General features: G+C 45.5%; 3 protein-coding genes across 3 annotated transcripts; all 3 read left to right on the top strand.

The window, feature by feature from the left end:
- Positions 1–211: 211 nt before the first annotated feature.
- copa (COPI coat complex subunit alpha) lies at positions 212–9,364 on the top strand. Its single transcript, XM_088396831.1, has 29 exons — positions 212–425; positions 745–858; positions 1,260–1,333; positions 1,451–1,531; positions 1,748–1,824; positions 1,907–2,016; positions 3,323–3,432; positions 3,787–3,886; positions 3,967–4,185; positions 4,296–4,446; positions 4,510–4,576; positions 4,853–4,928; positions 5,001–5,083; positions 5,179–5,404; positions 5,487–5,625; positions 5,814–5,976; positions 6,082–6,228; positions 6,307–6,496; positions 6,574–6,669; positions 6,846–6,934; positions 7,018–7,141; positions 7,207–7,296; positions 7,479–7,582; positions 7,681–7,827; positions 7,910–8,233; positions 8,357–8,467; positions 8,541–8,702; positions 8,835–9,029; positions 9,112–9,364. The coding sequence occupies exons 1-29, from the start codon at positions 386–388 to the stop codon at positions 9,169–9,171; spliced, it is 3,669 nt and encodes a 1,222-aa protein (XP_088252957.1). The 5' UTR covers positions 212–385; the 3' UTR covers positions 9,172–9,364.
- A 409-nt stretch (positions 9,365–9,773) lies between these two features.
- ncstn (nicastrin) lies at positions 9,774–15,194 on the top strand. The gene is made up of 17 exons (XM_088397226.1): positions 9,774–9,897; positions 10,624–10,725; positions 10,800–10,923; positions 11,074–11,195; positions 11,453–11,598; positions 11,666–11,810; positions 11,889–12,001; positions 12,390–12,542; positions 12,626–12,730; positions 12,874–12,951; positions 13,024–13,193; positions 13,311–13,413; positions 13,497–13,595; positions 13,691–13,778; positions 13,901–14,064; positions 14,130–14,351; positions 14,474–15,194. The coding sequence occupies exons 1-17, from the start codon at positions 9,840–9,842 to the stop codon at positions 14,594–14,596; spliced, it is 2,115 nt and encodes a 704-aa protein (XP_088253352.1). The 5' UTR covers positions 9,774–9,839; the 3' UTR covers positions 14,597–15,194.
- Positions 15,195–15,739: 545 nt separating this feature from the next.
- On the top strand, positions 15,740–25,659 carry vangl2 (VANGL planar cell polarity protein 2). Its single transcript, XM_088396995.1, has 8 exons — positions 15,740–15,848; positions 22,472–22,852; positions 22,946–23,063; positions 23,300–23,907; positions 24,128–24,261; positions 24,467–24,602; positions 24,826–25,075; positions 25,261–25,659. The coding sequence occupies exons 2-8, from the start codon at positions 22,782–22,784 to the stop codon at positions 25,519–25,521; spliced, it is 1,578 nt and encodes a 525-aa protein (XP_088253121.1). The 5' UTR covers positions 15,740–15,848; positions 22,472–22,781; the 3' UTR covers positions 25,522–25,659.
- Positions 25,660–27,534: the final 1,875 nt, after the last annotated feature.

Raw genomic sequence — 27,534 nt, 5'->3', positions numbered from 1 at the left:
GGTTATGTGTATTAATCCATTTATAGATGGCCCGTCACTAAAACTCTGGATTTATTATAGTAATACACTGTTTTAAAAATATATTGAATATACATTTTTATTGTGCTTAAAAGGTTACTATTGTAGGTGTGGAAATGAGTTTTAAAGATGACAAGTCCGGAGCGTCGTGGAACTTTTTGCGTCATCTGTACATTTGATAAAACTTTATTGCTCAAACACGGAAAACAAAAGAGGAGACGTGTCAGGAAGAGATCCATCTTACAAACGGACGACAACCGCATAGCTTAACAAATCTGATATTACATCTGTACTTATTGCGATTGGATAGAGAAATAGTGTATTCTAAATCTAGTTAAAGAGCCACACAGGCTGGTTCTCCTTGACCATGTTGACCAAATTTGAAACCAAGTCGGCCCGTGTTAAAGGTAAGTGTTAGCCAGCTGTCGCTACTTTCAGAGGCTAATGTAAGGAAGCTATCCGGTGAATTAAAATTATTGTATGATGTCTCTAAATGTAAACAGTCAAATTATTTTGTCTGTGTATTTTATTTGGCCTTGTGTTCTAATCAGTCAGCATAATTTTTTTCTAAAAAGCAAATCTTCTGTCGGGATAGCTAAAAGCTAATGGCTGCCCTACGTTTAAGTTGTTGAGAACGAGACTATGTCTGCCTTCCCTTCCCTATTTTACTTGATTGAATATTATTAACGACTGATCTTTTTTGGGGTTTTTATTGTTACGTTTCAGGCCTTAGTTTCCACCCCAAGAGGCCTTGGGTTCTTGCTAGTTTGCACAACGGTGTCATCCAGCTGTGGGACTATCGCATGTGCACGCTCATTGACAAGTTTGATGAGCATGATGGTAAGAATAGTTCATATTAAGAAATGACGATAACTGCTGTCGATGGCTGGATAAGATTTTTGTCAAAACTCTCAATCATCTTTGACTGTCCCTGATGACAACGCCCAATGAATGGATTACGGATAGGGGCTAAATGAGAAATATTAGAGCACTTTTCAGATTTCAGACTATCCTAAAGGCAAAATTCTTTTGTGCACTTCACTATATTTTGATATAACTTGCATATGTTGTCCGACAGGTCCTGATCGAGGAATTGATTTTCACAAACAGCAGCCCTTGTTTGTGTCTGGGGCTAAATGAGAAATATTAGAGCACTTTTCAGATTTCAGACTATCCTAAAGGCAAAATTCTTTTGTGCACTTCACTATATTTTGATATAACTTGCATATGTTGTCCGACAGGTCCTGTTCGAGGAATTGATTTTCACAAACAGCAGCCCTTGTTTGTGTCTGGAGGAGATGATTACAAAATCAAGGTAATGTGTCTGTGTGTGTTTTATCTCTCGTTAGAAACTATATTGTCTCTGTAGAAATCCATTGAGGTCACGTTTGTTTTTTTACATGTCTTTCAAATATTTTGTTTATTTAACAAGGTGTGGAACTACAAGCTGCGACGCTGCCTCTTCACCCTGCTCGGACACCTGGACTATATCAGGACTACATTCTTCCATCATGTGAGTGGATTCTCCATCGACAGAGTTCTGACAACAGCCTTTGCCAAACTTCTTTAGGGCTACAAAATGTATGTATTTAAGATCTATCTATCTGTTGCACAAATAGTTGGTAATGCTGGAAAGTCGCCTGAAACACCCCAACAACCTCTCTAGTGTTTATCACTGCAACATGGAAAATACTGCCGCTACATAGCCATTCATTTCCTCCTTTTCTAGGAGTACCCCTGGATTCTGAGTGCCTCAGATGACCAAACCATTCGCATTTGGAACTGGCAGTCTAGGACTTGTGTCTGGTAAACTGAATAATAGATCTGATAAGGATCAATAGTGCTCAAATGTCATGTCATTTCTCACTGCCGCTCTTCGTTTCCACAGTGTGCTGACGGGCCATAACCACTATGTCATGTGTGCCCAGTTCCACCCCTCAGAGGACCTGGTGGTGTCAGCCAGCCTGGATCAGACTGTGCGAGTGTGGGATATCTCCGGTGAGGGCTTTTGGGGAACAGTGCAGGATAGCAGGCTGGGTGAAGGTGGAGTGTGTAAAGTGGGTCTAGGAAGTGATGCCATGCTTGATTTTTGTTTTTTAGTACAATTTGACCGGAGGGGACTGAAATATTTTGGGGAAAATTTTACTTAGACCGTCTGCAAAGTCATTGTTCAAATGTGCCGTTCAGTTATTCAGAATGACTCAAAAAAGTAGTGCCAGAGTCCAGTGAGTCAGGCAGTACAGACACACCTAGCAATCCAATAGACGTGTTCACTTCCTATTAGATGAGAGAGAATCTGAAATGGGATGTAAAAGTCACACCCCAAGCCATCCTCTTTCTCTGCGACATGTATAGGACAAACTCTGTGGGCTGAATGCGCAACCACCTCCTTCCTCTAAGGATGTATTGCTCTTCATGTGAATTGCAATCATACCTTGTGAGCCGGGAAGTGTTTGTGTGCCTTTGCATGCTTCCTGATGTCTTTGCTGTCTGCTTGTGTTTTCGGAACTAAACAATCTCCTCCTCCCTTCCTCCCTCCCTCATGTCATTCCTCTGTTTAGCCATATTTTTGCACTGGCATTGCCCTATTGTCCACTTGTACTCGCATGATAGAATACTGTTTGATGCCAATACAAAAACTCAATGGCAAATACACAGCATCCAGGACTTTTCTAACAATTCCTCAAAAGTGACATTTTAGGTCTTTTAGCATATGTCCTGCATGACATTTACACTGAGCTAACACAAAGTTTATTTTCTCTTATTATTGTGAACTACTTCATGCTAATTTAAGTAAAACAACATTACAATGTTCACATCCGAAGCCCCATCAGAGCACGTCTTTACAGCGCCAACCACCAACACCCACACCCTTCCATCCCTCCCTATGTGCCCTCTTACCTACCCACTGCCCTCCCTGGAAACATCCACACTTGTACACGGGTTCCTAGTTCCATCCCATCTTCTGTTCACCACCTCTTCTCACTGCTGAACCAGGCGCTCACCGCATTGTTTTGTTCAGGCGGGAAGCATCATCAACACACGCTTTTCCAGCCGTGCAACCCAATCATTTTGTTTTCCCTCGCTAACCCAATCCAACGCTGTGCGCAGGAGAGCACATGTTTGTGTTGTTTCCACCCTGAGTGTGTGTCCGCTGGTCCAGCAGTCATTTGAACTTAGCCTCTGCTTCTGGTTGCCTTTTGATTTTTTGCCTTTTGTATTGACTGTTTTCTTTTATCCCAAACAATCTGTTTGCCTACCCGGGACCTGCCGTCGCACCCGCGACTCTGAATGTCGGTTGCAGGTTTGAGGAAGAAGAACTTGTCGCCCGGCGCCGTGGAGACAGAAGTCCGCGGCATCTCCGGCGTCGACCTGTTCGGAGCCTCAGATGCAGTCGTCAAGCATGTGCTTGAGGTGAAAGGAGGGGCCATGTAGAGAGAGACGTGTCATAGTTTTCTTGAAAGCATTTCAGTCGGGTTTGATTTAACTGGTGGGTTTTTGAAGCTGACCATAAAACAAGTTGGTGCCAAACCAACAGGACTGACAGTGAAAATAAATTCCACAGCCACGGTGTTACTGTCTTTACAGGGGCTCAGGTTTTTTTTTTTTTAAGACTATGAGGTCAAAAAGTAGTCACATCTAAGCTCCACCCCAATCATCACGTGAATAAAAGATGTACTTTAATCGGTAAAACCTGTCAACTGATTTAAATGCTGCAGTGTTTGACCACCACTCCGACTTGAGCTGATTGCTGTCGGTCTTGTCCAGGGTCACGACCGAGGCGTTAATTGGGCCACCTTCCATCCCAGCATGCCTCTCATTGTGTCGGGAGCGGACGACAGGCAGGTCAAGATCTGGAGGATGAATGGTCTGGATTTTCTTTGTGCGGTCTACAAAGTTACATCAAACTATTGCCGGATAGCGTAACGGGTCTGCTTCCTCTTTCAGAGTCCAAGGCATGGGAGCTTGACACGTGCCGCGGCCACTACAACAATGTCTCCTGCGCCGTATTCCACCCACGTCAGGAACTTATTCTGTCCAACTCTGAGGACAAGAGCATCCGGGTGTGGGACATGTCCAAGAGGACAGGCGTGCAGACTTTCCGCCGGGACCACGACCGCTTCTGGGTGTTGGGCGCGCACCCCAACCTCAACCTCTTTGCCGCGGGTGTGTAGTATTGTGTTGCCCTTGTGTTGCTGAAAATGTAATATTGCATAGGAGCATTCGTCTTGCCAACATTTGGGCCAAGTATGTTTACGTTGGTCATTTTCCTCCAGGCCACGACAGCGGCATGATCGTGTTCAAACTGGAGCGCGAGCGCCCGGCATACGCCGTCCACAACAACATGCTGTACTACGTCAAGGAGCGGTTCCTGCGCCAGCTGGACTTCAACAGCAGCAAGGACACTGCCGTCATGCAGCTGCGCAGGTAGCTGATCACAAGCGGCTTGGCTTCTAGCTTCAGTTGATCGACGATGTTTTCTTGTCGCAGTGGCTCAAAGTTTCCGGTGTTCAGCATGTCCTACAACCCTGCGGAGAACGCTGTGCTCCTTTGCACCGTGAGTATTATCGCCGGCTAACTTGGTAAGATTCCTTTAAAAAAAGGTAGACGTAGCTAATCTCAGAAAAGCTTGGATGACGAGAGAAGTGAGCCAAAACTAGTTTGCTGTGGTAGAACTCATGTGAGACTCGCAATTGTTGTTGTAAGGCTGTCAGACAACTATATAAAAAGACAGCTGTGGCAATAGTTGTGGCACCAACTCTGTTTGTTAATTTCTGCCACTGTTTGGTGAAAGGAGGTAGTATGCTGACTGTCTCTCGTTGTCATCTTTCAGAGAGCCACCAACTTGGAAAACAGCACATATGACCTGTATTCCATTCCCAAAGAAAGCGACTCTCAGAACCCAGATGGTAAAGGAACTGTCCGGTGGAGTCTCTCGTCTAACATAACAGTGTAATTCATGACAGTTTTGTCCTTCTCAGCCCCTGAAGGAAAGAGGTCCTCTGGCCTAACAGCTGTGTGGGTGGCAAGAAACAGATTTGCTGTCCTGGACCGCATGCACTCTGTAAGTCCGAAATCACCATTCATTTCAGTATCGAAATATTGTGGCTCACTCACATCTCCTGCCTAATCTTCCCATCCACATTTTGTCTTACGCAGCTGCTGATCAAAAATCTGAAGAACGAGATTGTGAAGAAAGTCCAAGTGCCGAGCTGCGAAGAGATCTTCTACGCTGGCACCGGATCGCTGCTGCTGCGCGACGCCGATGGCGTGACGCTGTTTGATGTGCAGCAGAAGCGCTCGTTGGCCACCGTCAAGATCGCCAAGGTCAAGTATGTGGTGTGGAGTGCCGACACCAGCCACGTGGCGCTGCTGGCCAAGCACGGTAAAAGAAGCCTACCCGTCGTCAAACATTGTGTGGGGATGACGAGAGGCTAAACGGTTTTACCCGCCTGCTCGCTTTTCAGCCATTATGATCTGCAACCGCAAGCTGGAGAGCCTCTGCAACATTCACGAGAACATCAGAGTGAAGAGCGGCGCCTGGGACGAGAGCGGCGTCTTCATTTACACCACGTCCAACCACATCAAATACGCCCTCACCTCAGGGTATGCGCACATCCACATTCAAGTGATGCACATTGGTCCCGAGCGATTATATTGCGCTTCATCGCATATTAACTCAAAATAACCAGCTGCTCCATTATGTATTTGTGTAAAGCTCCACCACATTTAATCCACTGATTTTCCTTGATTTTTCATCAGTACCACACTTTGATACACATCTCTCCATCTAGTGATCACGGCATCATCAGGACCCTAGACCTGCCCATCTACGTGACCCGTGTGCGAGGCAACAGCGTGTACTGCCTGGACAGGGAGTGCCGACCGCGTGTCCTCACCATCGACCCCACCGAGTACCGCTTCAAATTGGCCCTCGTCAATCGCAAATACGACGAGGTGCGGCTCATGAGAGATATCGGGACTTGACGGAAGCACTGTCAGGACAAAGCCACTGTCGTGGCAGTGTTATTGAGTAATACTGCATATTGTGGATCCTTTCAGGTTCTTCACATGGTCCGTAATGCCAAGTTGGTGGGTCAGTCCATCATTGCTTACCTGCAGAAGAAGGGCTATCCCGAGGTGGCGCTGCACTTTGTCAAAGACGAGAAAACTCGCTTCAGCCTCGCTCTGGAGTGCGGCAATATCGAAGTAAGGATCGTAGTTGCAGTTTGACACCCGCTTTGCTAAAAGCAGCACGTTGATGGTCTCACTTTTTTCTCGCTGAAGGTGGCGCTGGAGGCGGCCAAGGCGCTGGATGAGCGCAGCTGCTGGGAGCGTCTGGGGGAGTCGGCACTGCTACAGGGCCACCACCAGGTAGTGGAGATGTGCTACCAGAGGACCAAGAACTTTGACAAGCTCACCTTCCTCTACCTCATCACCGGCAACCTGGCCAAGCTACGCAAGATGATGAAAATCGGTGAGGGACCGCCGAGAGCTTCTCTGTTGCTATGATGATCTTCAACAGCCGCTAAAATGAATGTTCTTTTTTGGTAGCTGAAATTAGGAAGGACATGAGCGGCCACTACCAGGCAGCACTCTACTTGGGAGATGTCAGCGAGAGAGTCCGCATCTTGAAGAATTGTGGCCAGAGTGAGTTAAGCAGCGACACACATTTTGACTTCATAACCAGGGAAAAAAACAAAACAAATCCTTCCCTGCTTCTTTTGGTGCTGATGAAGTGCCAAGCTCCTGTGGAAACACATCTCAAATGATATATTTGCCATGTTGAATTCGTGTCTTGGGGGTTTTTTTTTTTTTTTTGGTAGAGTCTCTGGCTTACCTGACTGCTGCCACGCACGGACTGGATGAAGAAGCTGAGGCCCTCAAAGAGACGTTTGATCCAGAGAAGGAGACTGTAAGAGTTTAACTTTCAGTTGACAGAACACTATCGTACCGCCATTATAAGTAAGATTTTTTTTTTGTTTTTGTCACTTGTAGTTACCTGAGGTGGATCCCAATGCCCAGCTTCTGCAGCCACCGCCACCCATCAATCCTCTGGACACCAACTGGCCACTGCTCACTGTCTCCAAGGGCTTCTTTGAGGGAGCCATCGCAGCAAAGGGTAAAGGGGGAACACAAAATGTGGCACAAGTTATTCAGCCACTTGACGTTGGTATGTTTTTGAAGGGAAAGCGGGTCAGATGGCCGCCGACCTGGACATGGATGCCTCCGGAGCAGAGGGCTGGGGAGACGATGCTGAGCTTCAGCTTGATGAGGGTAAGCGTTGCAAAATGAAACTAAGATTCTCCACTGGTACCAATATTTTTACATGGTCAGAAATCGAACCTTTGCATGCAATGAACTTAAAATGTCTTCACTTTAACTTGCCCGTTGGAACCCTATAGTATAAAGCCGCTGCTACGCCAGTTGACGTGTCAAATTAAAATGTGTTCCCTCAGATGGGTTCATGGATGCCCAGGATGGCTTTGGCGAAGAGGGCGGTGCCAAAGAGGATGGAGGAGGCTGGGAAGTGGAAGAGGACCTGGACCTTCCACCAGAGCTGGTAGGAAAATTCGCCATGTGTGCCATTCTCTTCCCTCGCCTGGTGCATGTGAAATTTAAAAGAAACCTTGCTAAGTATATTCTGTGCTACGTCATTAGGACTTGCCTGCCGGCGCAGGCGGATCGACAGAGGACGGCTTCTTTGTGCCGCCCACCAAGGGAATGAGTCCCACACAGATGTGGTGCAACAACTCGCAGCTGCCAGTGGACCACATTCTCGCAGGCTCCTTCGAGACGGCCATGAGAGTAAGTTGCCATTTGCCAGAGAAATGTAACCGTTTGTGTACTAGGGAAATGTGATTGCAAACATTGCCGCTTCCCTCCACAGTTGCTCCACGACCAAGTCGGAGTGGTCAACTTCGGCCCGTACAAGTCGCTCTTCATGCAGACTCTGTCCAGGGGCCGCACTTGCTACCTGGCTCTGCCCTCTCTTCCCTGCCTGCGGGGCAATCCCCAAAGGAACTGGAAGGACTGCGGGGCTAAGCAGGGGCTGCCGGCCGTGGGCCTCCGCCTGGCTGACCTCATCGCCCGACTGCAGCAGTGCTACCAGATGACCACCTCCGGCCGCTTCGAGGAGGCCGTGGAGCGCTTCCGAGCCATCCTGCTGTCGGTGCCGCTGCTGGTTGTCGATAACAAGCAGGAGATTGCCGAGGTGAGCTAGCAATCGGGCCGTGTATGGATGTACGTATAGTTTCTACAATGAACTTTCACATCGACGGAAAACACTGAACATGTACGTATTGTGGGTTGATTTGTCATTTTACCACTGTTATAGGCTCAGCAGTTGATCACCATTTGCAAGGAGTACATTGTGGGTCTGACCATGGAGACAGAGCGGAAGAAGCTGCCCAAAGACACACTGGAGCAGCAGAAGAGACTCTGTGAGGTCAGGCTTGAATCATCATTGTGTCTGTTTGTTTGTTTTGTTTTCCTGGTAACACGTTTATTGTCTGCTACAGATGGCCGCCTACTTCACCCACTGCAATCTTCAGCCCGTCCACATGGTGCTGGTGTTGCGCACTGCTCTCAACCTCTTCTTCAAGCTGCGCAACTTCAAGACGGCCACCGGCTTTGCGCGTCGCCTCCTCGAGCTCGGCCCCAAGCCTGATGTGGCACAGCAGGTCAGATGTCAAATTTCCATTGAGTCATTCCACCTTTAATTTGGCATCAACCTTTCAACACGTAGTTTTCTAAAAAAATGCCATTCTTCAGTTTCCCTTAATGACCTGTTAACATTTTCTTGACCAACTTAGACTCGCAAGATAATGGCAGCATGCGAGAAGAACCTTACAGATGCCCACCAGCTGAACTACGACCCGCACAATCCCTTCGACCTGTGCGCCGCCTCCTATGTCCCGCTGTACCGCGGACGTCCCGTGGAGAAGTGCCCGTTGTCGGGGGCCTGCTACTGCCCCTCGTACAAGGGCCAGGTGTGCAGGGTTACTCAGGTAAGGTGAAATACGTACTATAAGCAGACAGCACAATTGGATAGCCCTGAGCATCACACTAATCTGAACTTTTACTTTTCAGGTGACTGAGATCGGCAAAGATGTGATTGGTCTGCGCGTGAGTCCACTCCAGTTCCGTTAAGACGGAAGGAAATGTCATCAAATAAAATATATAAACATGAATACTCTACAATGCATGCTAACATCGCAATGTAATCATTCCATCTATCCTGCAAGAAAACTGTTTTGCTTTTAGGCTTTCTTAGGTACAATTTAAGAAAAAATCCACTATGTAAAAATGCGGAAGAAGGAAATAAAACATGCCACAAATGAAAGTGTTGTGTTTATGAATGACATGGAGAATAAAAGTGACCAACGACACTCAAAACCTTGCTCAGTTTTTCCCCCTACAATTTAAAGCAATTCCCATGTGTCTTAAAATCTAACATGCTTTCGTCAAAAGCTGAAAGATCAAGAATTATATAACCCAACCAATGCAAAAAAAAAGTGTTTTCAGAGTAGAAGAAAAGCACGTTTTGCTCCAGAATAGAATGGAGAAGGGAGGAGTTCTTTTCACTGATATATTAATTACAAATACTACAGTAACTGCACTTTATAAAAACCGTTGTATTTTTTTTACATATATTTTTTTTATGAAATATAGTTCTATTTTGTCTGTACTAAAAATATAACAAAAACGGCGGTGTTTTTGGCAGTGTAGAACTAAAGCGTTTTTTGGGGTAAACCGGAAAGAACCCGGACGACGTCCTGTCGCAATTTCCTGATGTGTTGGTCTTTCAAACCAGGAAGATGGCTTTACTGTCGAGCAAATGGACTGTTATTTTTCTGCTTTGTATCTGTTTTATCAGTAAGTTTGCAGCGGGACATCTTTAATTTGGCGTACAGGAGTGTTTTTGTGCGCTGCTGGTGTGTTTCCGAGACAAAACGGTTAGCTTGTTCCGACTTCTTTTGTGAGTTGGCTAGCTTTATGCTAGGCTAGTACCGAGCCGACTTCTCATTAAAATTAGCTTGTGTCTAAAATTATGGTTTATTTGTAGGTTAGCAATCCAATGGTCGTTAGTCCGCTAGTCAACGTCTCGTGAGTTTTAAGTAACACAGCATTAAAAGTGTGTTCGAATAATTTGGATTAAACCTGCAAAGGGCGTCTGATTTTGAGCGTGACTACGGTACTCGTGATTTCCACTCGCCGGGAGCTCAATCGCAGCCTCAAATGATATCCCATGTGATTGATCGCAACTTGGCCTTAAACACACAATATTTGTGAAGTCTAATAGTTTCGCACTCCCTGATCAATTCGTCGTAAATATAATCCCAACCTCTTTTGTCTTGCCTTGAAGCAGGGCGAGGACTGTGGTTTTTAAACTTTTTTCGCTAGGGACGTTAAAACATACTCGCATCTCCATAAAAGTATACAGTGCTTTCAATATTACAGTAATATTAAACGTACAAAAGGAGGGGAAAAGAAGAACAAAAATTGCTGAAATAAAAATTCATTACCTGCACATTGAACTCGAAAAACAATGGTTGTTTAAGATTACATATACAGAGATTTATTAGAGTGTTCTTCTTATAGGTGTTAGCTGTACTGCAGTAGAGAAGAAGATTTACGTGCACCTTAACTACACTGTCCCGTGTGTGCGGCTCCTCAACGCCACGCATCAGATTGGTTGCCAGTGTAAGTCAAGCGGCCATTTGATTTGACAAGCCTATTCGGCTGGTGTGTTAATGCATGAATTCGTCCTCCACCAGCCTCATTGTCCGGGGATGTCGGGGTGCTCCATGTCTTGGAGTCAGAGGAGAACTTGGACTTTGTGCTGCGGACAGGTCTCAATCCTCCTTATATGGTTATCCTGGAACACCGGCTCTTCACCAGGTACTTCCACCTCTGATCCATGTAGGACCGAGTAGAAGTAGATATTTACAGGATTGTTTAACTTCACACTTGATGATTTGTAACAAATACGATGAACAAGCTAATTTGCCCCCGATGTGTCCCCTGTCATGTTTTCTCTATGCTGATCAGGTCCATCATGATGAGGCTAAACAATGGCTCCAATAGGGTGGCGGGCGTCGCTGTTGTGGCGCCAAACACAAACCCAGCAGAAGGCTTCTCTCCGCACAACATGTGTCCCAATGAAAACACGGGTGCCTTTTTTTTTTCCTCATGACTAATTGTTACCCTTTTGAATGCTGTCCAAAGAAAACAAATATTTCCAATGTTTGTCATGTTTTATCCGAAATAGAAAGCAATGTATTCATTGAAAGAAAATACCGTTCAATGAAAAGCACACATCTCCAAATTTGGTTTGTTTTTCTGTTGTCCTTGTCTAAATCCCTATTTGTTTGAAACACAATGAAAACTCTTCAAACCCACAGTATGTAACAAATGTTGTTGTTGTCAGGCGTGTATTCAGAAAGCTACGACCCGGCTTTGGCTCACTGTAGCACCATGATGTGGAATCCCCTGGGCAACGGCTTGTCCTATGAGGAGTTTGACTTCCCCATCTTCTCCATGAAGGATGACAATGAGACGCGCCTCATCCGACAGGTAGTGCGGCGCACCGGTCAGTTGAGCCAAGACCCAGTTTGACCTTTGTTGATTTCATCCCTGGCAGTGCTACCTCGATCATAACCACGTGGTGAACGGCACCGCCCCCAAGTACCCGCTGTGTGCCATGCAGCTCTTCTCACACATGTCGGCCGTCACCAACACCGCTACCTGCATGAGAAGGAATGACATCAACTTCAGCATCACACCAGGTCATTTGGCCCCAGTTCCAAATTTTGTTTCTCGTTTAGCGCAGATGAAATGTCCCGTAACGCTTTGTCTCCATGCAGAGAAAGTTTGTGACCCACTGGGCGACTTCAACGTTTGGGCCACCACCAAACCGCTCAACAATACGGCCAAAGGACACAAGATGTCAGAGAGCATCGTTATCGCAGCCGCTCGGGTGAGTTACTTAAACTCGTTCATTAGGATATAAAAACAAGAAATACAACTAGAGATTGATTGTTTTCTTGGGGTAAAAATATTCAATGCATATAAAAGAAAGTGTTTATGACGACGAAAACTTTTTATTGTTAGATATGGATTCAAATAAAATAGTAATAGACACAGAATAAAAAGCATTTATGACCAAATCAGTTTTAACTGAAGCATGAAGAAGGCCTAACTTTGTTGTGAACATCCTTGTTCAACAAAAAAATATCCGTCTTTTATTATTATTTTATTAAAAAAAATGTTGATTTTAAAAAAAAAAAAAAAAAAAAAAACATACATAATCACCACTGTTTTGAAAATTAAATAGAAAAACTGATGGCATTAACAATTTCACCCAGCTGGACAGCCGATCGTTCTTCTTCGACGTTACTCCCGGAGCGCAGAGCGCCGCCGCGGGCTTCATCACCTTGCTGGCGGCTGCGCACGCTTTGCGCAACATCACCCAAGAGGTGCCGCCCAACCGCACCATCCTCTACGCCTTCTTCCAGGGGGTCCGTCCGTTATTACTCACCTTCTTGTTTGAATTATTTTCTTACTTAAAATCAACAACCAATCTTTATTGACCCGCCCGCAGGAAACCTTTGATTACATCGGCAGTTCCAGGATGGTGTACGACATGGTGAACAAGCAATTTGCAGTGGACTTGGATAACGTTCACTCTGTGCTGGAGGTCGGACAGGTGCGTTAGAACGGACACATCGGCCCCGACGTCGGCCGTTGTCATTTCTGGTTATTCTGTGGTGACGTGTTGTGTTACCAAAGACCCTGTAGTGGTATGAATTAAATTTCCCACCAGTGGTAATTTGAACGTGCTGCATTTAGGTGGGACTGCGTGCCGAATCCCGACTGTGGGTCCACTCTGATCCCGTCTCACGCAGGAACACCAGCGTAGACGAGGAGGTTTGTCAATCTTCATTACAGCAGGTGCGACACATCCCGTAACACAGACTGACTGATCTTTTTGCGTTGCAGGTGAAGACGCTGGTGGAGAACATCCAGTCGGCCGTGACTGCTTTAAACGTCTCGGCGAGTGAGCCCAACGTGTCGCAGCCGCTGCCACCCTCGTCCTTCCAGCGATTCTTGCGACTGCGGCCCATCCCCGGCGTGGTCATAGTGGACCACCAGTTGTCTTTCAGCAACAGGTGAAAAGTGTCTGGAGGAACCTTGTGTGAATTGAAAGAAGTCATGTGATGTATTGTGTTCTCAATTTGAAACTTATTTGCACTAATGGTACTCTCCGTAAACTGTCTCCTGCACAGGTTCTATGAGAGCATGTACGATAACGCCGAATACCTACGCGTGTCATACCCCCAGAACATGACCCAAGAGGAGCAGCTGCAATTTGTCACAGACACGGCCAAGGTCTGTCTGCCTCAACTCCCTCAGAAAATCTCCATTTGTCACCCACCATATGGTTGGAGTTAAAATTTGGGTCCATTTTGCAGGCTCTGGCCGAGGTGGCCACCATGGTCGCCCGCGCTTTGTTCAAGCAGGCGGGAGGAGATCAGTCACAACTGAGCAGAATCAATGCTGATGCCCAGATAGTAATGAGTGTTTCCTTCACTTATATTTTGGTTCTACTGCAAATAAGTTTGTAAGCGTTCTATTTTGGCAACATCCATCTTTTCCTTTTCCTTAGGTGTCTCAAATGCTTTACTCATTCCTCATCCAGTCAAATAACAGCTGGCTGCAGCAGATAGTTCCCGCTGACGTAGCAGGCCACCTGAGTGAGTGGTGTCAACTTTCCTGCATGGGACTTTTCTCTCTGTTGTTGAACTCCCAAATGGAGGAAATAATCAGTTGGAGGATGTGGGGTGTGATGAAACTGTGTTTGCGTTGCCTTCTGCAGAGGACACAGCCACAAACTTCTACGTGGGGGTGTTGCAGCAAGCCAGTGAGCCCACGTACCTGGTGAAGCACCTGCTGGCCAACCTGACTGGCAGCGTGGTCAACATCACGCAGCAGAACTGCCAAAGCCAGCGGATGGAAGAGCACGATACAGAGAGCAAACATGTGAGTGGTCGTCATAGCGACGCTCCCCTCAAAAAGAAATAACCGAGCATGGCTCTTCTCATCAGATGTACACGTACACGTGGGTTCAAGGCGCAATGTTGCCCAACGCCACCAAGAGGGACGGCTACTGTGTCCGCTCTACGGTGCACCTTTCCACGGCACTGTCGCCCGCCTTGGACCCCAACGCACAGGTGGAGTACACCTCCACGGAGTACTCCACCTGGACAGAGTCCCGCTGGAAGACAATCAAGGGTCGTGTTTTCCTGGTGGCCAGTCCCGAGCTGGAGGTAGAAACACGTCTTATATTGACGTATATATTCTGTTTGGTGCCCGATACCACTATCATATTTTATGTTTGCAACATTTTTTCTTTCTGCATGGCAAACCAACTCCTGTTTCCACTGACTAGATGGTGACCCTGGGTGTGGGCGTGGGTGTGCTGATCACCTCCCTCCTGCTCACCTATGTGCTCAGCTCCAAGGCGGACATCCTATTCAGCTCGCAGAGGGAGCCCACTAATGCCACTTACTGACCTCAAGTACCACAATTACAACTAGTACTACTGCTACAACTACGTTTACCTGCCTGCAGGCGCGCACCATGCTGCTTGGGTCCAAAATAGACAAGCAGCTAAATGCCCCTTTTTGAAGGTTGTTTTAGACCTCAAAATGGCGGCAGGGGATCCCAAAAAGCGTCTGGGCAGGTACCAGCAGAAGGCCTCAGAAATGATGTTCATATTTCTTTTAAATTAACGTCCGTGCTTTTATTTTGGTTTGTAAGAGCGATGAAGTGTGTTCCATTGTTGATTGTGCATACACGAGCAATGATGTGTGCGCGTGTGTGCTTGCAAGCGATTGTCGTGTGTAATACTGTAATCTTTGTTGTAAATAAGTGTAATTATTACCAATGTTAAGAAACCACTTTTATTTTGAGTCACAATGAACAAAAATGTGGCATTGTAGATATAAAGTTGGCACCTACGTGTATTCTAGAATGATGAGTTTTGCACTGCTTATTTTCATTTGGGTTGGACTGGTTCTTTGGTTGTACATTCATGATTTCACAATCGTTAACGTGAGTGGCAGGAATCTTTGACCTGCTGTGATGAGTAAATAAATACTGCTTTTACATTTTGTAGTTTCTTTAATGCATAAAGTACTCGAACAAAACGTAATGGAGTATTTTTTTACTCTCTTGGAGCGTATTAATTTACACCTCAAACAGCGCATATATAATGTTCTATACAACGTAGTGTAACGTATTTATTATTCTGTGTAAGTAATGTAACAGTGGTAGACAACAGTAATATAGTCAGTGTTCTCTTCATCCTAACCTCTAGTTGCTTGCATATAGGTTATTGTAAGAATTGTTTTAGTTTTTTTAATTAGATGTATATGAATAATGACTGATTTATTCCTATAAACATTTTAATTAAACAGTAAATGTAATAATTTAATTACTGCGCATGCGCAGATTAGATCGACTAGTCACCTCAGTGTACGTAAACGTATATTTGGTTTGCAACTACACTAAATAGTTTTTTGGACTGAATTTAATGGTAATTCCGACCAAAAAAATATCAATACTCATCGCACAAGTGGATGTGAGTTTAAAATATTGATATGAGTTTATGTTTAAACGCTTAGCTAAGCCCCGCCTTTTCCGTCTAACCTCCCAGTGGGCAAGCAGTGATGGGCGGGGCAAGGGGAGTAGGGGGGCTTTCACGGCCGAGCGGAAAGAAAGTGGAAAGTGAGACAAATAACTGCATGGACACTCTGCCCTAAGTAAGTACTCGTTTTACATTTCAAATATCTTCAAATGCAAGTGGCCGTGTTGTGCGAGTGCTGTATGAGCGGCGCTGTTGTGGGCTTGACGAAAAAGCTTTAATTAGAGGAGAGAAGTGGAAAAGGGAAAAGGGGGCAGGTTAGCTTCGTCGTGGACGGGCTCAACAAACAATGGTGGAGAGGACGCGATGGTCGCCTCCTCTCCTTTTCTTTTCTTTTTTTTCTCCCCCACTTGTTCAAACTGCAGCCAAGCAAGATTAGGAGGTTGCTTGTTGTACTCCCCCGCCGAGGGCCACGTAAGCTTCCACTTTTTAACCGGGAATGAAGCGACTAAGACAGTGGGCGATGAAGCAAAAATTGTGCCGACGCTGGAGGACACTTTGGCCGTGGAAGTCATTCATTTAGCGGGAAGGGGAGCAAACATTTCGGGGTGTGCGGCCCACTGTACTATCATCACAGGAGATCGACAATACTTTTATTCTTTTTTCCCCACGTTCTTATCCCATTTCGCTGGGCCAAATAGCTCGAAAACGAGCCAAAACGCTGAAATGTTGGCCTAGCAACATGAGTGTATTTGGCGAACAGCTCTAAAGTGCCTCCAGTGATGGGGCACGACTCCCCAATTCCAAGATACAGTATTGCACATTTTATGACTTTTATACGTGCTTTAAAGAGTGTTTGAACTACATTTTTTAGAACGGCCCCGAGGCAAGTATATTGAATTTTCATCCAGTATTTGAAAGGAAATGTTGTCCTACTCTGTAAGATACCAGCCTAAAGGGTTTAACGTTCATACATAGCTTTTACCTTCTTTTAACAGTCTTTTGAACGTTTTGCTTAGGTTTTAAGATATGTTTTATTTATTTTGTACTTAATGTTTTATATTTTCTCTTAAGTTAATGTATAAGAAATTGTTCTTTCCTAATTTTTACTTTTTTAATGTAGTAAGTTTGTTTTATACACATTTTGAAGTATTTACATGTTCAAGGTGTTTGACATGTTAGCATATCTAGGCCATATGTGTTTTTTTTAATTAATTTGTCATGAGTTCAATTACCACTAAATGTAAATTTGAAATTTTCCTGCTTGATGTTTTAAAAGCAGGCCGTTGCACCCAAGCAAACAAAACCAAGTCAATGAAAGCCCCCTGGATGGAGGTAATAAAACGCCAGTGGTATGCGAGCTTGTGTATTGTCGATATTTACTGACTTGTTTTACATTTGAGCAACGGTAATTGGTACTGAGGGTTAACATAACAGTCGGATTTGCCTAGTCTCCCCCACCTTCATTTGAAATATTTTAATGGCAAATACATGACACTTACTTAATGAGGAACGTTTGTCGTCACTGGAACACATTCTGAAGTATATATGATGCATTTATATGTCATATATTCAAATTTTACAGCGGTCAGTTTATTAAGCTACTGGATGCTGTTATGGTTTCTTAGAAACTGAGTCGCATTTTAAACTCTGTAACGGTTTGATTTAAGATCTGGTCCCTATGCCAGTATGCTTGTTTTTGAAGGCAGAAAAACCTGCCCTCGGTTCAAGGTTGCAAATGTTCGCCAGAAGTTTGCCTGTACTTTTCTTGTCAAATTTTGAGCATGTTCAAGGAAAAGCACAAAAACTGTTGGCGAACGTCTGGCGGTACTACAGAAAGTTACTTGTGCTTCAGTCATGTCACCACATTTTCTTCTCTGTATATTAGAATGACAAATAAAGGAAATCTAAGTGTAATACATGACAGCATACCGAATGTAGTGGACATGACACACCTGCTCCGCTTTGCTAGCCTTGTGTGCAGGAAAGGCTGCCTGTAGCAGTTGCTTGACTGATGTCGTGCTAGGAAACCATGGGTGGTGGTGGTCTACTGTGTGTGTATGTGTATTTGCACAGTTGGTATTGCAGGCCTCAAATGGCCACTGGATGGAGCTGGGCGGCGGTGTTTCTAGAATGTTTGGCCATGGCGGGCAGCTGCCGGCCGTCTTTAAATGTTTGATTCCTCTGCGGACATGTTATGACCAGGGACAAAGGGTAATTGCGACAATTAGCATTCCATTCGAATTTTTTTGGGGTCGTGCACAGAGGATGGTAAAGTCACTTTGGGAATGTTTTTGTAAATACGAAAATGTGTTGTGTTGCGGTCTATTACTTTCTTCCTTATCAGATTGCCATTGAACTCTGAAAATGGACATTGCTTTGTGGTGATTGTAATTGTTTTTTCACGACAGACTAGATCAAACCTGGGCAAATTACGGCCCGCGGGCCACATCCGGCCCTTTGTGCGTCCCTGTCCGGCCCGCATGAGGCCAATCGTAATTAAAAAAAACAAAAACAAAATTAGTATCGTGCGTACAATACAACTGTTTCACTTTTATTTTGAAAGGCGTCATACTTCCATGTAGCGTACGTGTATGTGAGCTGTGCATGAAGGTGAACAGTGCGAAGTAATGCTGCCCGAGAAATGTGTGCTGACCCTCAGAAAAGAAAAGTTGTCAAGGAGCGCCATGTTTTCAACAAGACATGGACTGCCAAGTATTTCTTTACAGAAATGAAAGGTAAAGCCATGTGCCTGATTTGTGGTACACAGGTCGCTGTGTCTAAAGAATATAATTTGAGTCGCCACTACACGACCAAGCATGAGAAAAAACACATCTATCTTATAAACAGGGCGCATCAGAGGCTGATGCATTGCTCGCAAAACTGCAAGCCCAACAAGGACTTTTTATCAAACTTCACACCCAGAGATGGAGCGGCTTTGTCATTTGAGGAAAAGTTAAAGTTAAGAATAAATTGTACTGATTAATAATTGTTTTTTTTATTTGACCTTTACACCACAATTTCACATAGCTTAATGTAAATATAAACAGAATAATTGTATTCTTCTAATTACCAGTACCAACTATTTAAAATAAATAATTTGGTGCATTTTACAATGGAAGAAAATCGAGCAGGTTTAAGTTATCGTAGGTGTGGCCCTCTGACACAACTCAGGTTTTTCATGTGGCCCTATGTAAAAATTAATTGCCCACCCCTGGACTAGATGGACAAACAACTCTGTTCTTGGAAAGTACACGACTTCCGCTCCATTCATGATTTTACAGTAAACCATGCGGTTGAGCGCATAAATCAACTCGAGAGCTTTTTCTGAAATGTCGGCCCCTGAAAGCACTTTTATGGGCTTCGCCGTTGTGTCCTTTGTAATAATTCATACGGTACATTATCAGCAGCTTGTCAGAAGACTCGTGGGCGGTTTTGGCGGTGGGCTAGAGTTTCATTGTCCTGAGTATGTTTTGATGATCCATTTGCGCCGGAACATTTAGCTTGAAACTAAACATTCATTGAAGACTATTTGATGCACTTGCATGTATAGGGCCAGGGGATGGATGAATAGGCAACCCGATCTCCGTACCGCTGGACCACACCTGTTTGGATCAAGTGTTTGGCCACGTTCTCACTGACAGCCTTGCACAATACAGAGTGTCACAAGAGTACATTTCCACCTTAACCTGTTTGCAGCCCAAAATGTGCTCGTATATGTTTCAAATCACCTTAGTAGGACAAAATACAGGTAAATTAGAGTACAGCAGTGGAAACACATTTGGTGACCCTCAGAAAAGAAAAGTTGACAAGGAGCGCCGTGTTTTCAACAAGACATGGACTGCCAAGTATTTCTTTACAGAAATGAAAGGTAAAGCCATGTGCCTGATTTGTGGTACACAGGTCGCTGTATTTAAAGAATATAATTTGAGTCGCCACTACACGACCAAGCATGAGAAAAAATACATCTATCTTATAAACAGGGCGCATCAGAGGCTGATGCATTGCTTGCAAAACTGCAAGCCCAACAAGGACTTTTTATCAAACTTCACACCCAGAGATGGAGCGGCTTTGTCATTTGAGGAAAAGTTTTTCTATTTATGCTGCAATATATACTATGCTGGGATTGTGAGCTGCCAACTTCAATTGTTACCCGCAAATGTAGCTTCTTCAAAGACCCCGTCTGGCAGCTGGCAAAATGTTGTCTTTATAGCAAAGTCGGGCTCTTCTATCATTGCTAAGTATGTTAAAAGAGGGTAGAAATGTTCTGTTTGTTCCTGTCCTCTCTTCATGTTCCAATTTAGTGTACCGCACGCTCACTCGCTCGCTCGCTCGGGGCTGACTCTCATATGCCGACGACCACATGCGTCTCATTATCAGGCGTAATGGCAACGTGATGTCATGATTGCAAAAGTATTTGCATGGTTTTGAAAGGTCATTGCTGAATTTCGCCTGTATTTCAAACAGGACAGGCTAGTGGAGCACTCATGTGGAAATTCATTTTAAATTGTTGCGTCAGTTAGCTTTTGTGTAGCAAATGATCCATTGTTCAAATGCACAAACATCACCTGATGCGCTCCAAATTGAATTCAGCCTCCTTGTTGTTGTCGGTAAACAGAATTGAGAGAATGGCAAGTCGAAGAGTGAAATCACGAGTGAGCCTTGAAAATGCACTTCATTCTCCTTTGTTTTAGTTGGCTTCTTTTTATAATATTAAGACTAATTTAATGACGACATTCTGTAATGAGAAAATTTATTTAGTTAAAACAACATTCACAATATCACTTATAATTCAAAATAGTCATATTGCAAAAAATAAAGTTGAAAGTAATGGAAGTGGTGTGAAGCCATTCTAGCCTCCCAAAAAGACCAACAAATTGTATTTCGTCGTGCAGTTCAAAAATTGGTAAAAGTCTTGTACTTTATAACAACATACGCTATTTTGGTGGAATGCAAAGAATTAAATGTTGGCCAGGCAAAAAACAAACAAAGATGTGGCGGTGATCAGTGTAATGCGCACATGCCAAGAGTCATCGTGTTTTGGTCTTTGGCTGGACAGGAAGTTGATTTTAATTGGCTAATGTAAGATCCAGACGCCATTGGAGTTTAATGGCAACGCTTGATTCCTCCCAGAAGGCCAAGGCAGAGCACCCTCTGAGCCACGCCCACCTTTTATCCACTAACCGGCGTATGACAGCCTGGCATCCATTGTCAAGTGGCCCACACTTTTGTGGGGTTAAACTGCAGCTCCCCACTTGAAAGGCGCTTGGACAAAAGGATTTGAACTGGACTTCACTCAGTGATCATGACTGGTTTTTTTCCTTGTCTATGGTTTATTGTCATCTTCAGCCAAACACAGCCAACACAGTCAACACAGCCAACACAGGTGAAAAACCTTAAAATAAACACAAATAACTTTCCGCTGCAGTCCTGCCCTTTGGAAATGTTGCCTTGTCCAAATCATGGCAGGGTACCATGAGCTCCACCACTCTCCCTCTTAATTAACCCCACCTGGTGCTCTCAACAGCCTGCCTCCTTCTGTGTGGCTGAGACACACCCAGGCAGAGAGGGTGCGGCTTGCGACTCGTCTCAACATCCATCATGGCCGCCCTTCTATTTTGGTCGGTTTTATGTGGGGGGGCGTCGTAGCAGAGGGCGCTTTGAGGTCATGTCACCGCGGCAACTGTCAACCTACGACCCCCCCGCCCCTCCTCCTTTCATCGCCATGGCAGCGACCAGGCCAGGTTTCCACGGGGACGGGCGACGCCACAGAGGGAATGCGAGGAGGAAAGGGGAGAGGCCAAATAAGTTTTTTTGTGTGAAAACGGCGTAATCCAATATGGCCGCCTTTGTGTCGGTGCTAGCGCCGGCGTTGTGAGATGACTAACCGCCGCCGCCGCCAGTAGCGTTTTGCCAAGTGCACATGGCCAAAAAAGGTTTTAGTGGGTTAATGTGCCACAGCGCTCACTTTGATTCCCACGCGGGGGTGATGAGAGACGCCTTTTCCCTTTTTCATGTCGACCTGGCGACCATTTTACATTTCCTTATGCCGTGTGCCACGAGATGGCGCTACTTCACTCAGCTGCATCATCGAGAAACATTTGGCAAATGGGCTTTCGATAGCAACAGGTCGCACATTAATAACAATGGTCAAAAAAATATTAGAGATTCAATTTTTACTACAATAATATAATATGTCATACATTGTATTTAGTAACAGTTTTGAATTATGAGGGTTTTTTTTTTCCTGAAACGTCATAGCTCTAAATTTCCACGTGTGGGCATCGTTCTCCGTCCTCAAGTTTTCTGTCCCGATTTCAGCCTCGCCCAGTCGGTCCGTCGCTCTGCGGATGATTTCTAGTCATTCTGATGATTTCATCCATCGATCCATTTTCTGAACCGCTTAGTCCCCATGGGGGTCGCGGGCGTGCTGGAGCCTATCCCAGCCGTCAACGGGCAGTAGGCGGGGGACACTCTGAACCGGTTGCCAGCCAATCGCAGGGCACACAGAGACAAACCATCCACACTCGCACTCACACCTCGGGAGAATTTGGAGTGCTCAATCGGCCTACCAAGCATGTTTTTGGGATGTGGGAGGAAACCGGAGTGCCCGGAGAAAACCCACGTGGGCCCGGGGAGAACATGCAAACTCCACACAGGGAGGGCCGGAGGTGGAATCGAACCCGCACCCTCCTAACTGTGGGGCGGACGTGCTACCCAGTGTGCTACCGAGCCCCCCCCGATGATTTCAAAGAAGCAGTTATTGTAGCATCATTTGATAGTTATTGGTTTGTCTTTCAGATCACGGAAGCCTCTGCTCTCTCTCCCTGCCTTGACTCTCCTACCCGCCATCCTCTCCCGCCCCTCTCCTCCTCTTCCCCTCGCTCACCTACCCACCCACCCATTGCCTTCTCCCACGGTCCCCTCCTCGGCCTCCAAGATAGATTCACTCAGGAGCAAGGTTGACCTGCTCAAGCTGCCGTTGGCCCTCTCCACCAAGTCTATCTCCGAGCGCAAGATCCAGCTGGGCGACGTCGGCAAGCCGTGCGGCACGGGCGGAGGAAGAGGAGGAAGCGGGGCTCACAAAGCCCGCTTGCCGCCCGCCCGAGACATGGACAACGAATCCCAGTACTCCGGGTACTCGTACAAGTCGTCCCACTCCCGGAGCTCCCGCAAGCACAGGTAGGGGAGTCGGCGGTCCACCGCTGACAAGAGTGATTCCCCACACAGCTTCCTGCCACAATGTCATCAAGTGTCCCGCTTGGTATCTGGCAGGGATCGGAGGCATCGCTCCAAAAGCAGAGATGGCAGCAGCCGTGGAGACAAGTCGGTGACAATCCAGACGCCCGGAGAGCCGCTGCTCGACGCCGAGTCCACCCGCGGGGACGATCGGGTCAGTGAAAAAAAACACCTCTGCTTTTCATGTATCGTACTGGAAATGCAACCTTGGAAAAAACTGGAAAGGTTTTGGTGTTCTTACTTAATTTACATGATACCCGTAAAAATCTCATCTGAATTGAATGTAATTGGAAGTGAATTGTCTCCCAAACCAAATTTTCCCCCAAAAGTGAAAAGCAGCTCTCAAACTCCCAGCGCTCGTTTCAACTGGCCTTTCTTCTTGTCTGCTAGGATGACAACTGGGGCGAGACCACCACCGTTGTCACGGGGACGTCGGAGCACAGCATCTCCAACGAGGATCTGACCCGAGTCACCAAGGACCTGGAGGAGTCGACACCCCTGGAGTGCAAGCGCTTCCTGGGCCCGGCTCTGGGCGGCTGCCTGAGCTTCTTTGCGCTGGTGACCCCGCTGGCCTTCCTGGTGCTGCCGCATGCGCTGTGGCGCGACACCCTGGAGCCATGCGGCACGCCCTGCGAGGGCCTCTACGTCTCGCTGGCGTTCAAGCTGCTGGTGCTGCTCATCTCCTCGTGGGCGCTGTTCCTGCGCCCGCCGCGCGCCACCCTGCCGCGCTTCTTTGTCTTCCGCTGCTTGCTCATGGTGCTGGTCTTCCTCTTCGTGGCATCCTACTGGCTCTTTTACGGCGTGCGCGTGCTGGAGCCCCACGAGCGAGACTACCGGGGCATCGTGGAGTACGCCGCCTCGCTGGTAGATGCGCTGCTGTTCATCCAGTACCTGGCGCTGGTACTGCTGGAGGTGCGTCATCTGCAGCCCGCATTCTGTCTCAAAGTGGTGCGCAGCACCGACGGGGCCAGTCGCTTCTACAACGTGGGCCACCTCAGGTTAGTGTCGACAACCTGTAATTATTCAGATTCTTATTCAGCCAATATTTGTACTACTGCAGCGTTGTTGGAAACACAGCTCAGCATTGATGTCTGTCAAGTGACCCACAAACACTCTCTAGTATGTAACGCATGGCAGCAGTCACTAGCACGGGCAGGCAGCCCATAGCAACGTGACCAACATACACAACAATTGACCAAAGTTTTTACCGTGTTTCAGTATCCAGCGGGCTGCCGTGTGGGTTTTGGACCACTACTACAACGACTTCCCTGTCTACAATCCCGCCCTGGTCAACCTGCCAAAATCCATTCTGTCCAAGAAGATGACAGGTTTCAAAGTCTACTCACTGGACGGTAAACACTGCACTGCCTCTTTTAACGCAGAGATTAATTCTATATATTTTTTTTACAAAGCCTTACATTATCATGAAAAAATCTTCCTGAAACTCAAATCCCACCGTTAAAAAACCCTTGTGTACTGTTTGTGTTGTGTCTCAAAAATATATTTAATACGTAATTACACCAAAACATTGAGGTACAGGAAACTTTTCCTGCACAGAAAACCCTGCCAATAATTCCACGGGCCAGTCGCGCGCCATGATCGCTGCCGCCGCCAGGAGGCGAGACAACTCCCACAACGAGTTCTACTACGAGGAGGCAGAGATGGACCGCAGGATCCGCAAGCGCAAGGCCAGGTAGAGAGAGAGAGAGAGAGAGAGAGAGAGAGAGATCTTTCATCTTGTATGTCGTGAGCAAATGGGGGCATTGTCTTAGCCTGTAATGAACAATGTGTGCTTTAAAGTGTCTCTCTCTCCTCCAACTGTTGCCCTCCCTTTTACAAATTCCTAACCTATAATGTTGAAATTTCAGATGCTATTGCAGCTTTATTACAACAAAAACACCTGTCTAACATTGCAGGCTGGTGGTGGCAGTAGAAGAGGCGTTCACGCACATCAAGCGCCTCCATGAAGAGGAGGCAGCATTGACCTCGTCCCCCAAGCACCCACGCGAGGTGATGGACCCCCGCGAGGCGGCGCAGGCCATCTTCGCCCCCATGGCGCGGGCCATGCAGAAGTACCTGAGGACCACGCGGCAGCAGGCTTTCCACAGCATGGAGAGCATCCTCACACATCTGCAGTTCTGCATCACGCACAACATGACGCCCAAGGTCCAAAAACTACCCGATTGATTATTACCGACCACCTGCATATCCTCCATAAAGTGCCTCTTTGGCCTCCCTCCTCAGTGCATGTCCAATTCATCTCATTAGTATGAAAATCATTTACAAATAACCAAGCAAATCACTTTTGATCCAAATCCAGTATTCATGTATATATTTCAAAACTTGTGTAGGCCTTCCTGGAGCGTTACCTGAGCCCGGGGCCCACTGTGCAGTACCAACAGCATAACGGCAGGGGGCGCCAGTGGACACTGGTGAGCGAGGAGCCCGTAACAGCGGCCTTGCGCCAAGGCCTGGTCTTCTCCGTGCGCCGCCTTGACTTCTCCCTGGTGGTCACCGTCACGCCGCTGCCCTTCCTGCGCCTTGGCGAGGAGTTTGTGGACCCCAAAAGCCACAAGTTTGTCATGCGGCTTCAGTCAGAAACGTCCGTGTGAAGGACGCCAAAAAACAACCTCAAATCAGCTCTGGATGCCTTTGGTGTTGTTATTGCAGCACATTGTTGGAAAAAAAAAAAACATTTTTTTTTTTTACAAAGGCGCCTTTTTTTGTTGTAACCACTGAACTGCATTACACTACCACGACTATGATGTTGCGTCCGCTCAGCTGGAAAACTGTGACTGCAACGCACCACCACTACCCCACCGCAGCTGGTTCCTTACTGTTTTGTACCCCTTTTTCTTTTCGTACAAAGCACGATCTAGGGCACAGGTGTCAAACTCAAGGCCCGGGGGCCAGATCCGGCCCGCCAAATCATTTTATGTGGCCCGCAAAGACAAATTGTGCATCAAATTTCTGTGTCATTACTAGAATTACAAATTGTCTTCACTTTTAATAATATCTTTTTTTAAATATTTGACCGATTTTTACTCGTCTGATTTGAAAACGAGTTATTTGTCAGTTTGTTTTGTAGCTTTTACTGTATATAATATGAGGTGCTCATACATTTATTTGGGTTGACAGTCATAACGGCCCTCCGAAAGAAGCTATGACTACAATGCGGCCCGCCAAATAAATGAGTTTGACACCCCTGATCTAGGGCCACACTGATCAAACAAATCATTAGCCCCAAATAGCATAAGTATTTTGTTATGTTTCCAGGATGAGAATAGCAAATTCAAAAAAACAAGAAAATGCAAAGCAAAAAAATGCAGGCCCATTGGAAGTTGGTTAAATTTTTGATTGTTAAAAATGCCATTGGCAATTATTAGACCAATAATATTTGAAATAATAATTTTGCATCTGTCTGGACTAAATAAATGAAGTGAATAAACACACATTTTCACATAGTCACACAAATATGACAGTTCTTGAAAATTGCGGGGAAAAATGACTTGATTTGTGGAAAAAAAATGCAACTTGTACTTTAACCCTAAAAATATGCAACTTTTTAAAAAGTCCACTTGCGATAAAAAAATGTGACTTAATTCTTGAAAATGCACCTGTCTTTAAAAATCTAACCTTTATCCTGAGAAATAAGAATTCTTGAAGTTAGACTTGACTCTTGGAAAAGTCCAGCTTTTTAATGTGATTTTATTCTCAAGGATGGCATTACTTTTGGAAAAATACCATTTTATTCTTGATATGAATCCTTTCAAAAGATTCCGACTTTAATTTGATACAACTGTTTTATTGGAGGTGAGAATCCAGTCTGAATCTTGTCGTGTTTTTTTTTTTCCCCCCCAGTGTGTCCCAGATCTTGGGTACTCACTTCAGAATGTAGCAACTTATGTGCGCAAATAACATTTTTATCTAGATTCTCTGTCTTTGTTCATGTTTGCGGTTAGCATTGATGTTTCACTTTAACACACAAAAACAACACCTTTACACTTAAAACATAAATATATATGTAAAACCAAGCAACATTCCTCTTTTAAGTAGCTTTAACAGCAGGTGACAACATAACATTTAGTGGGTGCATTTCCTGTTTTTATATGTTGACTGACATGCTCGCATTAAGCTAATTTATTTTTTCCAAATGTGGGTTTTTCTTAATGATAGTCTCATCCCCCATCTTGATACTTTTGTTTTTGTAAGACTGCATATCAGTAAACCATAAACTGCCTTAAGTGGTTAGATGTTGTGCAAGTGATGTCCGGCACATTTCTAACAGAAACATCCAAGCGGAAAGAACTCCTCACCAGAGTTTTTTTACACCTCCAAAAGTTTACATTTTTATTAAAAAAAATTGTAAGGTGCCTAAGTTATGATGCAATTTTCTTCCGAATGTTTCTACGAGTGGCCTGTAAAAAAAAAACAATGAATGCTAATGTAGATTTTTGGGGGGTCTTTGTATTTTCCTTTTTTATGTTTCTGTTAACTCTTGTTAGCATTGTATAGCACGTTGTTAGTACTTTTCCAGCATTAAACCCTGTTATTCCGTACAAAAGGTTGCCCTGCCTCATCACTGGGAGCGTGACAAGTTCTGCTACTAAATTTGTGCCATTTTA

This window comes from Syngnathus floridae, chromosome 14 (genome assembly GCF_059516105.1).
Source record: "Syngnathus floridae isolate MCC-2025c chromosome 14, RoL_Sflo_1.0, whole genome shotgun sequence".
In the NCBI taxonomy this organism is placed as follows: domain Eukaryota; kingdom Metazoa; phylum Chordata; class Actinopteri; order Syngnathiformes; family Syngnathidae; genus Syngnathus; species Syngnathus floridae.
The sequence above is the reverse complement of the archived record's forward strand: the minus strand, read 5'-3'. Positions and strand labels throughout refer to the sequence as shown.